This window comes from Spinacia oleracea, chromosome 1, assembly GCF_020520425.1.
Source record: "Spinacia oleracea cultivar Varoflay chromosome 1, BTI_SOV_V1, whole genome shotgun sequence".
Lineage (NCBI taxonomy): Eukaryota > Viridiplantae > Streptophyta > Magnoliopsida > Caryophyllales > Amaranthaceae > Spinacia > Spinacia oleracea.
The window spans coordinates 115,887,650-115,906,366 of NC_079487.1; the positions used below are offsets into that span (position 1 = coordinate 115,887,650).

General features: G+C 36.0%; 2 protein-coding genes across 2 annotated transcripts; both read right to left on the minus strand.

Annotated features, from left to right (window-relative positions):
- Positions 1-6,691: 6,691 nt before the first annotated feature.
- LOC130466149 (ubiquitin-like-specific protease 1) lies at positions 6,692-9,357 on the minus strand. Its single transcript, XM_056834853.1, has 6 exons — positions 9,051-9,357; positions 8,792-8,971; positions 8,595-8,699; positions 7,143-7,212; positions 6,933-7,031; positions 6,692-6,831 (listed from the first exon to the last, which is right to left on the minus strand). The coding sequence occupies exons 1-6, from the start codon at positions 9,218-9,220 to the stop codon at positions 6,733-6,735; spliced, it is 723 nt and encodes a 240-aa protein (XP_056690831.1). The 5' UTR covers positions 9,221-9,357; the 3' UTR covers positions 6,692-6,732.
- Position 9,358: 1 nt separating this feature from the next.
- LOC130466150 (uncharacterized) lies at positions 9,359-10,206 on the minus strand. Its single transcript, XM_056834854.1, has 2 exons — positions 9,835-10,206; positions 9,359-9,729 (listed from the first exon to the last, which is right to left on the minus strand). The coding sequence occupies exons 1-2, from the start codon at positions 10,039-10,041 to the stop codon at positions 9,442-9,444; spliced, it is 495 nt and encodes a 164-aa protein (XP_056690832.1). The 5' UTR covers positions 10,042-10,206; the 3' UTR covers positions 9,359-9,441.
- Between the last annotated feature and the right edge of the window lie 8,511 nt (positions 10,207-18,717).

An 18,717-nucleotide genomic window follows, 5' to 3' on the forward strand; every position in this document is an offset into this window, starting at 1 on the left:
TTTTGGGTGACAACGGACGAGAGAAAATGTTGAGAAATGTGATATGAAAATTTGAAAAGAGTGGGTCTGGAGATTTGGAAGATGGGCAAAAATCCGCTTTAGAAGGGTGAGCTAATTATATATCCACATGGAACACAGCGAGACATGTGCATCACATCATGCATATGGTATGCCCGCATGGCAAAAGGTTCATTGTTGTGGCCTTGTGGACCGTGGCTAACGTTTGCATTCAAATGTCATAGCCGCCTAACGGCCCTAGGAGCACACCTTGACATGTAGATTGGATTAAGTGATAATTGACAGTACACAATGATCACAATGTTGACAGTGTACAAGGGTCAAAAAATAATTTTCTTGACCCGGGTCACATATGTGACCCAATGTCAAATGCAAAAAAATTGGCGTGGGACCGCAATACCGCATTGCTCCACTTGCAGTATACCGCATTGCTCCACTTGCAGTATTTTTTGGTTGTTTGTATGGAAATATGAAATGCAATTGTACCTTCATTTGTATGCATGCAACAATGTTGGGGTCATGTGAACCTGGCAGCAATTAATTTTTTTTTAAAATTTTTTTTTTGTTTTCTTTTTGCATGATAACCAAGTGGAACTTAATAAAAAAATTAATAGTCAGTTATGTATAAATTTTACTTCATTGTGTTATATATGTATGTTTAAGATTATACGTTACATTTTTTATTTATATGTAATGTTAATTTAATTTCATATTTATTCGTTTGTTAAAATTAATAATTGTGTTTGAAGGTGAATTTAAAGTGGAGTATATGTAAAAGTAAAAAATAGGTAAGAGAAATTAATGACCTTGAGTCAAGATTGTAGAAGCAAAATGAGATATTTAAGTAAGTGGTATGTCAAGTTAGTGGAATATGAGGTGGAAGAAGTAGAAGGATGAGAGATAAATTATTTTCCACTTGACCGAAGGTCAAGGATGCACATGATCTAACGGAGTACATTCCATATTATATTGCCTAATATTTTTTCTAGCCCCTAATTAAACGGTTAGACATCCGTCATTCAATCATTGCTCCTCTTGCAATATCATAGCCTAACTTGTTTCACAATTCTTATCCCTATTTGCTGGATTTTCCTATACGTAATACTCATTTTATAGAAGAAAATATTATGTTCATATATTTGAGATAGTTTAAGTATTTTTCATTTTATGGAAAAATTACTTTAAATAATTCAATTTTTTGACAATTTTTCATTAATAATTCAACCTTTGTATTATTATTTAATAATTCAACCTTTGCACTCCATTAACTTTTATTGCACCCAATCGATTACCAACTCAATACAATAGGTAACCTATACACGTGTCATGCAACCATTCATTTACTTTATTTTTCAAACATAATAATTTATTTTAATTTTAATTTTCCTTATTTAATTTTCTTTCTTCTTTCCTCCTTCCCCTTCTTTGTCCTTACTCTAATCCCACCACCATTTTCATCTTTTCTAGCTCCTCTTCCTCCACCGCCCCACATGCCCTCACCAGCCTTACTCACTCCCACCACTGTTGTCGTCATCGTCATCTTATAATCAAATAAATCACAATAAGTTGATTACTATTACTCCATATATTTTCTCTCCCTTCTTTTCTCACGCACATCACGTGAACAAATGTTGTTGACAACAGAAGAAAGCTAACTACAAAAGCAACAGCAATACCATAGTCTCTAACGCACTAAATACTCAAATTGTTAAAATAATTTGATCTAAATTAAACAACAAATACTCAAATTCATGCCTATTGCGAACATAATTGTTTGAAATTTACCCAAAATTATTTAAACAATAACCTTAATTTTTTTCCCCAATTTGATTTTCTTGGGGTTTATGTGAATCTGGACATCTGGTATTTGTTGGCTCGTGCGAATATGGGCTTCTAGTATTTGAAGCGACGACGACAATTTGAAAACCCGAAGGTGGTGAATGGCATGGATCATTAATGAAGGTGGTGAAAATTCATGTGGGGAAGACAAAGGAAAGAGATCGGGAAAAGAGAGGGAAAGAGTTTATTTTTTGTTTTAAAGTAAAAAATAATTACACTGTATTTCTAAACGTTTTTTAGTTTTTTTTTAATAAAAATAAAAGGGTGACCTTATTAGCAGGTAAACGGTCATTTAGGTGTAATAAAAGTTAATGTGGTGTAAAAATTAGATTATTAGAAAATAATCGAAAGATTAGATTATTAATGAAAAATCGTCGAAATGTTGAATTAGTTAAAGTTATTTTCCCTTTTCTTAATTCATGGATATGGTAATGAATCCAACTGAAATTTTTAATTGATTAGGCTTAATATATGGAGTACGTAAATTGTTGACAAAGTCTAGTTTCAACTTTCAACCAAACTAGTAGCTTGTTAAGTTAGTTATCATTGGTCTTACGTTAGTTCTTATGTTGGTCACAATCAGAAATGTCGACCTCATTGCACTCCTAATTGCATGCCTCATTTACTGCTCTATGATGTCAAAGATATCAACAAGTTAGAGTTTAATTAACTTCAATACCAAAGAGAAAAAATATACTCCGTAACTTGTGAGTACGTGACAAATTGATAATTGACAATAAAAAATTATATCTTACGGAGTATAATCGTAAGTAATTGTTAGGAGAATGAGATCGAGCAAAAGAACTTTAATTTATCGTTGTGTCCTTAATTTGAGGTACGCTATGTAATTGATCGACTATGAACTAATTAGCGAATACTGAGTTTAATGTGTAGATTATTTAAATTAGTACGTAGTATGTTAATGTAGCTTGGATTGTTGTGGGGAATGGGAATTCACTATTTTCTTTTCTCTTGTTTGGCATGTTACCAACAATTAATAGATAGGATGATGATAAAGGTCGCAAGTTGCGACAACATTTTGTTATCGCAATCTTACGTGTCGCAGTTTAATTGGTACATATAGGCGACACGTAGGCTAAGAGTCATCATAATATTTTTACTATCAATGTAATATTTTTACTATGAAAATATGTAAATAAGGTAGTCGGTATAAATAAGGAAATTAATTAGAATATTAAGATTTTTCTAGCTTTTTGAAATATTTAAAATAGAATATATAAATTAAATATTTTAGTTTCCAGTTTAAATCATGACACATAAACATGCCATGTCATCATTGTGACACGGCTTAAAGGTCGCATGTTGCGACCTTTATCATTTTCGTAATAGATAAACCCATATAAAATTGATAAGAAAAAATACATTAGGAGGTCCTATTCTCGATTCTTCATAGTGACTAGATAGGTGTAACCTTTGAGAGAAGGGCCTCCTAGGCTCCTAATGTAATTTTTTTCTTACCTTGATTGTATGAACCTTTTATCAACAATAGATAAATTTATACAAAGCTTTACATGTGAGACCTATTATCATTCATCTCATTTAAAATAAAACAAAGAAATTGAAAATTAATATGTTTTGCTTATGTACATGGCAAGGACTACATACTTACTTTTTAATAACCTTTGATTTTGTAATTTTTGTAACCTTTAGTCAAATTTCAATTTAATTTAGGATATGGGAATTATGGATCTGTTGAATTTTCTAATTTCTAATTTTGTATAGTAGTTCAATCTTTACAAAAAAAATTATTGTTTAACATTCTTCATGATTATGGATTTATGATGTGGTTAATTTTGGGTTATGGTTTCTGTTTGGGCTCCCAATTGATTCTCAATTGGGCCACTAAGTCCAAAGCCCAATGGCTCTAAACAAACAGCATCAAACTTACCAATGGCTAGTCAGCCATCCATCAAGGCCCAAGGCCCAATAGCAATAAATGACCTATGGGCATTTATTATGCAAACACTATAAATAGGCCGCCAAGGCTCACACCTCAAGGTACGTCCAATTTATCGCCTTAAGACTACTCTTCTAGAGAACTTCTCTCTAGAATCCGAGCATCGTTCTTACTTAGGCATCGGAGGGGCTTTCCTCGGAAACACCCCCTAGGCTAGTGACTTTGCTCTTGTGCAGGTGAATTCGGACTCAACTCATTCAGGCAAGCCAGACCTTCAACACATACGAAAGAGCCTTCATTCGAAGCCCATTGTTTCCATCTTTTCAACACCGGAACAGTTTCAATTTTCTTGGGGAAAGTATGATTTTGTCATTTAACAACAAATGCAAGCAAACTATATGACTTTTTTTCCGTACAAGGCATAATTCTTAAGAACTTTATAACTTTTTAGGCCTTTAATCGAAGTAAAATCTATGTTGATTTCAGCTGTATAGAGGCTTGGTTTATGTTGGGGTCTGTTCAATGTGATGATTTACTGCTTTTAGTTTTGTTCAATACACGGATGGATGTAGTGTCTTGACCTGATTACTTGAAGTGATAGAACTTAGCAGTAGTTTTGTGCAAATCTGCTTAGAATTGTTGGTTTGCCTTGCATTGCTTTTTTGAGTTGTTTATGAGCTGTTGAAGAGATGGTGAAATCAGAAGTTGTAAAAGGACCTATATATTAATTCAACCAAGGTAAAGTCAGCTAGTTGCTTATCTTAGTCAAATGACCTCCCCGCTTCCTAAATATACTACTGGAAACTTTGTACCTTAAGTAAAGACATTTGTGTCCTTTCCTTTTTGTCACAGTCTTGTTATAATAAACTGATTGTGTAGAATGTACATAGCTCTTTAATAAGAACTAGCTCTTGATCAATATTTGGGCTCTTGAGTAACTCTTAATGGAGAGAGCTACGTCAAGATAGCTCTTGGCCAAGACACCCAAAATTAATTGAGCATCTATCACGTTGACAAATGGAGAGCCACTTTGTTTGAAGGCCAATCAATTATAAGTGACTAAGTGAGGCTTTTTTTTTTGGATGATGATAAAGGTCGCAAGTTGCGACAACATTTAGTTGTCGCAATCTTACGTGTCGCAGTTTAATTGGTACATATAGGCGACACGTAGGCTAAGAGTCATCATAATATTTTTACTATTAATGCAATATTTTTACTATGAAAATATGTAAATAAGGTAGTCGGTATAAATAAGGAAACAAATTAGAATATTAAGATTTTCCTAGCTTTTTTTGAAACATTTAAAATAGAATATATAAATTAAATATTTTAGTTTCCAGTTTAAATCATGACACGTAAACATGCCATGTAAAGAACTGAGATTGTGACACGGCTTAAAGGTCGCATGTTACGACCTTTATCATTTTCGTTTTTTTAATATAAATAACGAGTACTTTTTTTCCTCCCTATTTAACAAGCCTAATAATTTAATTTATTCACAATAAAATATTTTCCTTCCTCTTTTTAACCCATAAATTTCCACCTAGTTTTAGCTAATAATTCGTACTACATACACTGTTTGGATATAACTTAAAATTTAATTATCATAATTAATATTTTTGTTTGGGAAACACAATTAGCAGTACTTTGTGACGTAGAATTAATCAACTTTTTAATTATCGTCAATAAATATTACCATTATTTGATAGACATAAAATGAGGTTGAACAAAATGTGAAAAAGAGATAGGAAAGGTCTTTTCAAAAGCCATCAAAATTGGGTATATTTTGGAGGGGGTTCTTGTAGAGAGATAGTGGTAGAGAGAGAGAGAGAGTGAGAGAGCTAGTTGGAGAGTCTTCACCAATATACATCCTCTAAGAAGGAAACTAGTACTTTCTTTATATTTTTGAATGGTTCATGAATCAAGTATGAAGTTGGAGCAAACCAAAGAGTAGTAGACCCCAAAATTGAGCTAGACTTCACCCAATGTAACACCATGTAAAGAACTGAGATTTTGGTGCAGAAAATTAATGGCACAATATGCACTAATCTGGTTGATAGATGAATGGACACAAAATGGGATACAAAAGTAGTGACTTGAGGCCACCAATCTCCAAGTTTAGTGACTTGAGGTCACCACTCTCCAAAGCCTAAGCTTTAACAAATTCTCAATATCCCTCCCATAACATACTGTGCCTTATTTATAACAATTCTACTCACTAGTGGAAAAAGGGTCATTTGCATCGCACTTTTAAGCACATTTGCGTCGCACATCGTGCGTGGCAAAAGCTCTCGACGCAAATGACTAAAAGTCATTTGCGTCGCACATTTGTGCGACGCAAATGAACCTTATTTGCGTCGCACATTTAGCTAATGTGCGACGCAAATAACTTTTCAGGCATGGTGCTGAAAAGTCATTTGCAACGCACATTAGCTAAATGTGCGACGCAAATAAGGTTCATTTGCAACGCACATTTAGCTAATGTGCGTTGCAAATGACTTTTCAGCACCATGCCTGAAAAGTTATTTGCGTCGCACATTAGCTAAATGTGCGACGCAAATAGCTTTTTAGGCATGGTGCTGAAAAGTCATTTGCAACGCACATTAGCTAAATGTGCGTTGCAAATGACAATTTTAGCGCCAAAAAATTAAGTCATTTGCCTCGCACATTGAGCTAACGTGCGTTGCAAATGACTTATTTTTTTTAAAAAAATATTCGTTTTTTAATATTTTAGTTGGAAATTCCGACATGATCGTCTTTGAAATTAGACGCTTCATTCCCAATACCGGGAATACATTTATAATTAATACCTGTCACTAAAGTTTACAACGTAATTAACGTTCCCAATAAAAGGCAATTAAATTCGTCATAGATCGATCAACCAACATGTTACAACAAACATAAAATTATTACAACAAAGGTACGTAGCTAGCTAGAGATCAAGTTCATATTACAAATTAAGCTAAAAATTCGACATTGTTCATGAAGTAATCTGCCCAAAAATCTTTCACCTCATTAATCTCCTCCGGTGAATAGGGCAATGTTCTTGAAAAATCCTAAAAAAGTGTAAATAATTCAATTTATCAACGATTGATCAATATAATAGTTTTGTGTACTTCAATTTATTATATAAAGTACGTAGTTTATGAGAACATACCTTAGTAAGATCTTGACTATTACCATGATTCATTATTATGTCGTACATAAAACGCATGACGTAGTAGCCACAATCTAGTGATCCCGGTTGTTGAGCACACTAAATGCATTAAAATAAATAACACAAGTAAAATTTCTATCACATTGTATGTTATAATTTTGAAAAACTTATTTCTTAGGTAAATAATAAACTAATTATATATATATATACCTGTGCTGGAATCCATGTTAATTTAGTTCCCTTAGATTGTCCACCTAGTCTCTTGTAACTCCGAAAAGCACTACACATTCGATAAAATATGCAATTATATATACTTTGTTTACACATGTAAATGCAAAGAATATTTTACATGTAAGTGCAATTATATACTTTATTTACACATGTAAATACAATTATATACGTAGTAGTCACATTTAAGGCTAATTGGGTCGTTCTAGGTCATTTTTAGGCAAAAATGATGTTTTCGAACCCAACTTTGAACCAAAGAACCTAAGGAATGTTTTCAAACTTATTACACGTCTCATATGCATAGTTATAACTTTCTAAGGCCCTTTACAATCTATTATTTCACATTTAAGGCTATTTGGGTCGTCCTAGGTCATTTTTAGGCAAAAATGATGTTTTCGAACCCAACTTTGAACCAAAGAACCTAAGGAATGTTTTCAAACTTATTACACGTCTCATATGCATAGTTATAACTTTCTAAGTCCCTTTACAATCTATTATTTCACATTTAAGGCTAATTGGGTCGTCCTAGGTCATTTTTAGGCAAAAATGATGTTTTCGAACCCAACTTTGAACCAAAGAACCTAAGGAATGTTTTCAAACTTATTACACGTCTCATATGCATAGTTATAACTTTCTAAGGCCCTTTACAATCTATTATTTCACATTTAAGGCTATTTGGGTCGTCCTAGGTCATTTTTAGGCAAAAATGATGTTTTCGAACCCAACTTTGAACCAAAGAACCTAAGGAATGTTTTCAAACTTATTACACGTCTCATATGCATAGTTATAACTTTCTAAGTCCCTTTACAATCTATTATTTCACATTTAAGGCTAATTGGGTCGTCCTAGGTCATTTTTAGGCAAAAATGATGTTTTCGAACCCAACTTTGAACCAAAGAACCTAAGGAATGTTTTCAAACTTATTACACGTCTCATATGCATAGTTATAACTTTCTAAGGCCCTTTACAATCTATTATTTCACATTTAAGGCTATTTGGGTCGTCCTAGGTCATTTTTAGGCAAAAATGATGTTTTCGAACCCAACTTTGAACCAAAGAACCTAAGGAATGTTTTCAAACTTATTACACGTCTCATATGCATAGTTATAACTTTCTAAGTCCCTTTACAATCTATTATTTCACATTTAAGGCTATTTGGGTCGTCCTAGGTCATTTTTAGGCAAAAATGATGTTTTCGAACCCAACTTTGAACCAAAGAACCTAAGGAATGTTTTCAAACTTATTACACGTCTCATATGCATAGTTATAACTTTCTAAGTCCCTTTACAATCTATTATTTCACATTTAAGGCTATTTGGGTCGTCCTAGGTCATTTTTAGGCAAAAATGATGTTTTCGAACCCAACTTTGAACTAAAGAACCTAAGGCAAAAATTTTGGCAAAAATGGCATTTTCATATGCATACTTTACTTACTTGTTTAGTGGCTCCTTAATCATCAAATTTCTCTTCTTCTGTTGAGAATCAAATATGTAGACCTCACGTTTAGACAAGCAAAGAACTAAAAGCATCCAGTGACTCCTACATACAAACAATAAACGTATGTAGTTAGAAAAAAAAAAGTTAAATTTATAACAATCAATTAAAAACGAAGTTCAAAGTAATTTTCATACTTTTCGTAGTATGGACATAAGATGAATGTCTTAGAACTAAGTGCACTCATGGACCTCGTGATGTACAATAGAATTCGATCTGCATCGGACTTTAACATGGTGGCCGAGATCATCTCCGGGCACATGAATCCAATACTATTGGGGTGACAATCATCGTGAAAACACAACTCACTCAAAGCCCTATAATATAGAGTGTAAGAACGTTAAGACAATCATAAAAATCAAATTTAGGGGCAAAATATGAATTTAGGTAACTCACGTAGCAAAAACTTGTATTATTGATATATTGAGCCATGCTCCCGAGAGAAGTTGATCGGTGTCTTCAACGGTGACACTAATTTCAAAGTCCTTTTCCATATTGAATGTCCTTTTAGTGCAATGTACCTTAACGTGCTCCCCTTCTTTTAATCCCAACATCATAGTTTTCATCACATTGCACTTACCACTCAAATTTTGCACTTTATAATTTTCAAGGAAATAGGTTTTTGATTTAGTGTTGGACGCTTTTGTTCCACTTCCCCCAACCACTATCTCTTTCCCTTTGTTCCCTTTCCCTTTAGGCTCTTTACTTGTAGGCTTGTTTACCTGAGGTATGATTTTCAAATAACGATATACATATTAGTGAGCATACATGGTATAATAGTTCTACTTCAAATTATCATGCATATGTTAGTTACCTCCTCATTCGTAAGCGACACCAAATGTTTTGGCCACTGAGTGAAGGTACCATGAGCTTGAGCAAGTTTCTTAATATATTGAGAAGGCACGGGGACGGGAGCTTCTTTGTACGCGGGCTCAAAATCATCAACGCTCACTTTCACGTTATCGGACGTGACGTCGTTGTGGTGATCAAGGAGCAACTCTGGACATATGGTACCATAGGCAACAAAGACTTTCTCCGAGCCTATGTTCAGGTATAGATGGCACGGGACAGGTTCCTTATTATTTATTTTGAACAATAACGCAAATACAATGTAACATGTTAGAAAAGTTCAATAGAATTAACTAGAAACAAAGTACTTGAAAAACACAAATTATCATACCGTAATGTCGGCAAATGGATCTAAACCCCCGGAACGACAACTACTATGAACATTTGCGTCTATCCTCATATGGCTTGGTATTTGGACACCAAGTTCTTTAGCAAATGTGATAAATTTCTCCATGACCATGGCATCCATCTTGGAGTTCATCTCTTGTATTGTCTCATCTTTGACCCTTTTGGTCACTCTTGCTTCCATTTCCTCCATCTCCGCATCTCCATACCGTCGAAAGCTACGCCGCTCTCCGGTCCCCCACACAGCTTTGATGCCTACTCCACCACCAAATGTTAGTGGTCTCCCTTCTTTAGTCTTACCAAGTGCACGAGATAAGACATCATCTCGTGCACTTTTGGGAACAAATTCCCCTTCATCTTGTTTCCTTTTCCATTCATCCTACATGAAATCAAATGGTTTTGAGAAAAGTTCAACACTTGGTTTCATATTTAAGAACATATATGAAATTAGAGGAATCACAACATTACGCAAAATTGTTAAATGAACTTACAATATTTTCTTTGACCTTTTGTGTGCCCTCATCCGGCAAGTAAGGATTTCCTTTCTCATCTGGTTTCGATCTTGCAAGAAGCCATAAACATGTCCTACTCGGCAAACTTGAAGAAATTGTAGACGCAGAGGAACCTTCAGATGACGAAGAAACTGAGGGAATGTACCCTTTTCTCTGCCATTCACTTGTCATTTCAGCATATGATTTCTGTCCCATATGATGAGGATATATGTTGAAAGATTGACTTTGTCTTGCTTTCTCACTTATTTCCTAATTTTAGGGGGGTAAAAGAAATTATTACAACAAAATAAAACTTAGATTATAACAAGACTTTAAATAAGAATAATTTTTATACCTCAGCTTCTTCGGAGGTACGTATCTTCACAAATTCCTTCCATATATCCTTAGTTATATAACTATACAAATCATATGGCATCTTTTCATCTTTTGGCCTTTTCCTTGTACCCCGAATCCAACCAGTCGCCAATCTTGATTTGAATTCCCTCCAACGCTTATCACAACTCTTTAAGACAACTTCTTTCTTAGTTTCATCTGTGATATGAAATTCTCTCTAAATGAAAGAAAAAGAAAAGGAACAAGAAAGTCTTTTAGCACATGAAAAAGACACGTAGATATGTACAACTGAATTTCCAAAATAAAACCGGTTACCTTGACGTCTTCCCACAAAGTGTCTTTTATTCCTTGTGAAACATCTTCCCAGGTTCTGATCAATATTGAAACCTTTGCGCGACTTATCTCGCCAATGTGATTCTTGTAATCCGTTGCCCATTTCCCTGTGGGTCGGTCCAAGTGATCCCATTCAATTTTTCTTGGAACCCCGGGCATGGATTTTATTCCTTTTGTAGGGCCTCTTGGCTTCTTTTTTTGCTTTTGGGGCACTTGATTTGGTGATTTGTTAGAAGGACCTGAATTTGCGTGTTGATCTTCATCCATGCCTGACGCTACTGCATTGGAAAATCATTAAAATTACATACCTTCAAAAGCAGGATTTTAAAATAAAAATAAAGTTCTGATCAGTTCTGTGCACTGATCTGCACAGCTCAGATCAGAACTGTGCAGATCAGTGCACAGAACTGGTCAGAACTGATCAGTTCTGTGCACTGATCTGCACAGCTCAGATCAGAACTGTGCAGATCAGTGCACAGAACTGATCAGAGCTGACCAGTTCTGTGCACTGATCTGCACAGCTCAGATCAGAACTGTGCAGATCAGTGCACAGAACTGATCAGAGCTGACCAGTTCTGTGCACTGATCTGCACAGCTCAGATCAGAACTGTGCAGATCAGTGCACAGAACTGATCAGAGCTGATCAGTTCTGTGCACTGATCTGCACAGCTCAGATCAGAACTGTGCAGATCAGTGCACAGAACTGGTCAGTTCTGATCAGTTCTGTGCACTGATCTGCACAGTTCTGATCTGAGCTGTGCAGATCAGTGCACAGAACTGATCAGAGCTGACCAGTTCTGTGCACTGATCTGCACAGCTCAGATCAGAACTATGCAGATCAGTGCACAGAACTGATCAGTTCTGACCAGTTCTGTGCACTGATCTGCACAGTTCTGATCTGAGCTGTGCAGATCAGTGCATAGAACTGGTCAGTTCTGATCAGTTCTGTACAAATGCTGGGGAATGAATTTAGGCAAAAATGACATTTTCGAACCCAACTTTGAACCAAAGAACCTAAGGAATGTTTTCAAACTTATTACATGTCTCATATGCATAGTTATAACTTTCTAAGCCTCGTACTAATCTATTATTCCACATTTAAGGGTAATTGGGTCGTTATAGTACATATTTAGGCAAAAATGACATTTTCGAACCCAACTTTTAACCAAAGAACCTAAGGAATGTTTTCAAACTTATTACATGTCTCATATGCATAGTTATAACTTTCTAAGCCTCGTAATAATCTATTATTCCACATTTAAGGGTAATTGGGTCGTTATAGTACATATTTAGGCAAAAATGACGTTTTCGAACCCAACTTTGAACCAAAGAACCTAAGGAATGTTTTCAAACTTATTACATGTCTCATATGCATAGTTATAACTTTCTAAGCCTCGTAATAATCTATTATTCCACATTTAAGGGTAATTGGGTCGTTATAGTACATATTTAGGCAAAAATGACATTTTCGAACCCAACTTTGAACCAAAGAACCTAAGGAATGTTTTCAAACTTATTACATGTCTCATATGCATAGTTATAACTTTCTAAGCCTCGTACTAATCTATTATTCCACATTTAAGGGTAATTGGGTCGTTATAGTACATATTTAGGCAAAAATGACATTTTCGAACCCAACTTTGAACCAAAGAACCTAAGGAATGTTTTCAAACTTATTACATGTCTCATATGCATAGTTATAACTTTCTAAGCCTCGTAATAATCTATTATTCCACATTTAAGGGTAATTGGGTCGTTATAGTACATATTTAGGCAAAAATGACATTTTCGAACCCAACTTTGAACCAAAGAACCTAAGGAATGTTTTCAAACTTATTACATGTCTCATATGCATAGTTATAACTTTCTAAGCCTCGTAATAATCTATTATTCCACATTTAAGGGTAATTGGGTCGTTATAGTACATATTTAGGCAAAAATGACATTTTCGAACCCAACTTTTAACTAATCTACAAATTAACTTGGTGAAAAAATAGTTGCCAAAATAGTACCTATCTCACTATTTCTCTTTTTCAACATAAAATCCTTCATCATGATCTCGGCGTGTATAACTCATGTCAACATCGTCAATCATTTGAGGGATATGCCAGGAGGAAGGTGGAATCTCATTAAACTGCTCATCATACTCTTCTTCATCATCTACATCCTCAACGCCAAGTATTCTTCTTTTGCCTTCCAGAACAACTGACCAACTACGATCGGCAGGGTCAACCATGTAAAAGATTTGTTTTGCCTGTGATGCTAATATGAAAGGATCTGCAAGATGCCCAACTCGACTAAAGTTTACAAGTGTCAGGTACCCATGTTCATCCTTTTTGACACCGCGACTAATATCAACCCACTTGCACCGGAATAGAGGAATCTTAAAATACTTATATTCCAACTCTAATATTTCTTCAATGACTCCATAGTAAGAGTTCGTCTTATCTACAAGTGTTCTATCTTTTACACTAGCATACTCTGAAGACAAACATATTGCCGTAACACCACTATTTTGCATCGTCGTTTTGTCATCTTGTCGCTTCGTGTAAAAAGAATAGCCATTGATGTCGTACCCCTCATAAGATATGACTTGACATTTAGGACCATATGCCAACCATCTCACCATGTCAGATACCTCATTAGGCGTGTCGGAAAATTGATCCATCACTCGACGCTTGAACCATGTGAGGAATGAACGATTATGCTCTTTTATCAGTTGAGGACCATTTTTTGAAGGATATTGCTCTCTAAGAAAGTTCATGTGCTCAGCCACGTATGGATGGACTTCACTAAGACTTTGCACCACAAACAGCTCAACCTTACACATCATTTCAGAACTGATTGATATCCTTTTCTTGCCAATTGTACCTTGACCCCCAAGTCTCCCATCATGTCTAGACTTTGGTACTCCGACTTCTTTCAAACGTGCCATATATTGAGAAACCCATGCAGCAACTTCCTCCGCGACGGTTCGTTGGACAATACTAGCTTCAGGTTTGGCCGGATTCATCACTCTATTTTTCAAGGTACCCATTTCCCGTTCAAAGGGATACATGTACCTCATACAAACTGGCCCACAAAGCTTAATTTCACGAACAAGATGAATAATCAAATGAGGCATCATGTCAAAGAATGATGGCGGAAAATACTTTTCAAACCGACACATGGTCTCAAGTACATCAGCCTGCAAATCATCCAGTATTGTTGGATTGATCACCTTGCTACAAATTGTGTTGAAAAAGAAACACAATCTTGTAATGGTATACCTCACTTGTGGCGGCAATATCCCTCGAATTGCAACCGGCAGCAATTGTTGCATCAACACGTGACAATCATGAGATTTCATTCCAACTAATTTCAAGTCAGACATGGACACAAGTCTACGAAAATTTGAAGAGTAACCGGCAGGGACCTTTAAGCCATGCAAAGACTCACAAAAGCTAACTTTCTCCTTTTTAGACAAGGTGAAACAAGCTGGGGGAAGGTACCAGCGTTTTCCCCTTTCTTGAGGTGCCAACTCGGAGCGACCCATAGCAGCCATATCTTGTCTAACTTTAGGCCCATCCTTCGTTTTCCCTTGCATATTCAACAATGTCCCAACAATGGCATCACAAACATTTTTCTCAATATGCATTACATCCAAACAATGCCTAACTTCCAAATCTCTCCAATATGGGAGATCCCAAAAGATAGACCTCTTCTTGTAACCACCACTTGGCTGACCTTTATAAGGCTTACCAAACTCTGTCTCAATGTCTTTAACCCGTTCATAAACCTCACACGCACATAAGGGGGCAGGAGCTTCTCTCATCTCCAATTCTCCATTAAAAGCTTCCTTCTCTTTTCGAAATGGATGATCTTCAGGAAGATACATCCGGTAATCCATGTACACATCTTTCCCACAAAATTTTAGGCGCCTCGAGACCAAATCATCATGACAAACTGGACATGCCTTCTTTCCCTTTACAGAATACCCTGACAAATTTCCATAAGCCGGGAAATCATTTATCGTACAAAAAATCATGGCACGTAAAGTGAAATTGGTTTTGGTGTATGCATCAAACATCAACACCCCTTCATCCCACAACAATTTCAAATCTTCAATGAGTGGCTCTAGATACACATCTATGTCATTTCCGGGTTGTTTAGGCCCAGAGATTAAGAGCGACAACATGATGTATCTACGCTTCATGCATAACCAAGGAGGCAAATTGTATATGGTGAGAAGAACCGGCCAAGTGCTATATTGGGTACTAAGTGTCCCAAATGGGTTCATTCCATCCGTGCAAAGACCAAGCCTGAGATTCCGAACTTCTTCCCTAAAGACCTTGTACTTTCGATCAATGTTCCTCCATTGTGGAGAATCAGCAGGATGCCTCATTAACCCATCTTTCTTCCTCCCCTCGGCATGCCACCTCAAGAGTTTTGCAGTTTTCTCTTCTGAGAAAAGGCGCTTAAATCTTGGTATAATTGGAAGATACCAAAGCACCTTAGCCGGAGAAGGTTTCTTCTTAGTTGATGTTGCATCATTCTCCACGATCTTGTAACGGGACAATCCGCATCTTGGACACTCATGCAGATTTGCATACTGCTTTCGATACAACACGCAATCATTTGGACACGCGTGTATCTTCTCATAATCCATACCCAAAGGACACATAAGCTTCTGGGCCTCATAGTTAGACCTTGGAAGTTTGTTTCCTTCAGGAAGATTACCAGACGTGGCCTCCAAAAACTGTGAAAAACTCTTGTTGGTCCAACCGTTTTCCACCTTTAAGTTGAAATATTCGATGACGGCACCAAGTACAGTTTGTGTAGAACCAGGATATAATGGTGTTGCGGAAGCTTTGATTATACTATCATACATATGGGGACGCTCAACGAAATGATGGTCTTCCACATCATGCATCATATCATCTATCCTATCTTTCTCCTCTTCTTCCTCACTTTCAACACCAATATCATCCTCAATTTCATTATCATCACCATTATCACAATGATTATGCTGACTCGAGCTCGGCATACTAGAACTTGCCCCATGATCTATGCTCTCACCATGCCATGTCCACGTCGTGTAGTTACCCTTAAAACCGCGACGAACTATGTGATCAACAATATCATCAATATCCCGATACCCCCTTGAATTATTGCAATCACAACAAGGACACAGAATTAAACTTGATTCATGTTCTGATTGATGTTTCAAGGCAACCTTAATGAACTCTTGAATCCCTTGTAAGAACCTTGTAGAAAATCGTTTACTACCATACATCCAACTCCGATCCATTTTCAACCACTAAAGATAAAACAATATGACCAAATTTTGTCAAAGGTTAGAATATAAACTAGGCTATTCATATCATTATAAATCCATGGCTTCCAACAAAACCTACCATAACTAATAACAAGTTCCCATAGTACAATTCATTTCACATCACAAATTCACAAACCCGAATTTTGTAGCAAACCCAAAACATCATTTCATAACCTACACAAACCATCTCATAAACCTAAACAAACCCAAAAATTCATTTCATAACCTTAATTCAACAAAACCTAATTGTAATAAACAAATAATTTCAACAAAACCAACTATTACAATTCACCAAAAACTACAATTAAAATTCAACAAAACCTAAATCTTAAATGTGCACAATTAAAATTCAATTAAATAATATCCACAATTAAAATTCAATCTTAAAATTCAACTAAAATGTACCATTAAAATTCAAACATAATATCCACAATTATAATTAAAATGCACAATTAAAATTCAATTAAATAATATCCACAAAATAAAATTTAAATGTACCTAATTAATCGATGGAGCAATTGAAGAGAGGAGGGCCAGCGGCGTGGCAGCCGACGGCGTTAGCAAGCAGCGGCGACAGTGACCTGTGAAGAGGCCGGGGGTTGAACGACGATCAGGGGGCGGCGACGAGCAGGAAGTTGGAGGACAATGAGCTGTGCGAAGAGGAGGTTGACGCGGCAGGAAGACGAACAGCAGGTCGAGGAAGACGGAGGTTGACGGCGGAGGACGAGGTTGACGGCGGAGGACGAGGAAGGCCGAGGAAGTTGGAGGAAGGAATTGAAGCAGTGAGGGGTGAAGCTTTTGCAATTGGGTTTCAATTTAGGTCGCGCGCTGTGGAATATCGCATTTTAGAAAAAATACAAAACATCATTTGCGTCGCAGAATTACTAAACTGCGACGCAAATGACTCTAGGATGCCCCCCAGAGTCATTTGCGTCGCAGATTAGTAAATCTGCGACGCACTTGATTGAGTTAATTGCGTCGCAGTTTTACTAATCTGCGACGCAAATGACTCTGGGGGGCATCCTAGAGTCATTTGCGTCGCAGTTTAACAAAGCTGCGACGCAAATGACTAAATTTTATGCTAAAAATTGTCATTTGCGTCACATGTTTAGAATGGCGTGGCAAATGCGGGGATGCAAATAAGCCTTTTTCCACTAGTGACTACACCTACCCAATTTGTGTTTTACCTAATATCACTCACTATCTATAATGTCATTCCCTTACATTGATTCATTACACACCATTGCCACCTCTTTCACTAGAATTCTTCAACTATGTGTTTTATGATCCATAAACATGAAAGTTAGCTTGTTTTATATGCTGTCCAGGTTTGAAAACCAAATATTTGTGATATTAAAACTTCACCATTTTATGAAAATAACTTTAAGTTGTATAATGTGAGTGTACTACCTTAATTTGGAATGTTTATAAGCTGATTTGCATAACTATATATATGACTTAAGTGAAACTATTACTTTGGTTGTTAATTTAAGCTGAAATTCAATAGTATTTAGGAAAATGGCATTTGGTACTGCATTTATATTTTATAATACTGTTGGATCAAAGGAAATTGTGTAATTTTCTAATGTGGATGCATTTTGGAGATTGCCTTTGATTTAGCAGGCATGAGTTGGTAAATGATACTTTTTGTTGCGGTTAAGGATGGATGGATGATGTTAATGCAAGTGGACTGAGTTTTAGGTGTTTGTGAAGAAGTCGGGTAGTGGAGTTTTGTGATTTGATATTTTAATGGCTTTTCTTTGATGAGATTGTTGGTTTAGTTGGGAAAAGAGGGTAAAGGAGGTCAATACAAGACTAACTTCAATTATTATGAAATGCAGGCAACTCCTTAATTAGACAAGCTCCAACAAGCTAGCTGATGCTCTGGTATCGGACTTCTAGTACTCCATATTTAGTTTAGTTTTCGTAAAAATGTTTGACCCCTAGTATTTTGATCCCTTCCCCGAATTGTAAAGTTGCTCATAATGCCGACGTTTGGTGTTTTAGTTAAGGATATACAGAATGCATATAAAACTGACAACTTCGACTCTGTAGTCTGTATAAGAGTAATGCTACTTCACAGTAACTAAATAGTGAGCGATTTTCGTCAAGAAATGCTTAAATTAAATGTCAAGAAATGCTTTCTGATTATGTTGTTTCGTGCTCCGTAATAGAACTATTAACTATACATCAAGGGAATTCTTTGAGGAGTCTATATTATATTGTTTCGTGCTAAATTACTCGGGTTTATCTATATTCTAAAAGAAATTATAAATTGTTCAATATCTGATTCCATAGAGTTGGAAAATAGTGGAGTGGAGTAATAATTTTCACTAACATTACCAAAAGGGCAAAATTGCTGCATTACCAAAAA

What these genes read in the sequence shown, in the direction of transcription:
- LOC130466150 (XM_056834854.1), bottom strand. Translation starts at nt 10,041, where the DNA reads ATGGAGGAAATGGAAGCAAGAGTGACCAAAAGGGTCAAAGATGAGACA. An exon ending in ATCCATTTGCCGACATTACG is followed by an intron (nt 9,730 to 9,834) that starts GTATGATAATTT and finishes ATAAATAATAAG; the next exon opens with GAACCTGTCCCGTGCCATCT.
- LOC130466149 (XM_056834853.1), bottom strand. Translation starts at nt 9,220, where the DNA reads ATGAAAACTATGATGTTGGGATTAAAAGAAGGGGAGCACGTTAAGGTA. An exon ending in ATTAAGGAGCCACTAAACAA is followed by an intron (nt 7,213 to 8,594) that starts GTAAGTAAAGTA and finishes TCGAATGTGTAG; the next exon opens with TGCTTTTCGGAGTTACAAGA. An exon ending in TAACATGGATTCCAGCACAG is followed by an intron (nt 7,032 to 7,142) that starts GTATATATATAT and finishes TAATGCATTTAG; the next exon opens with TGTGCTCAACAACCGGGATC.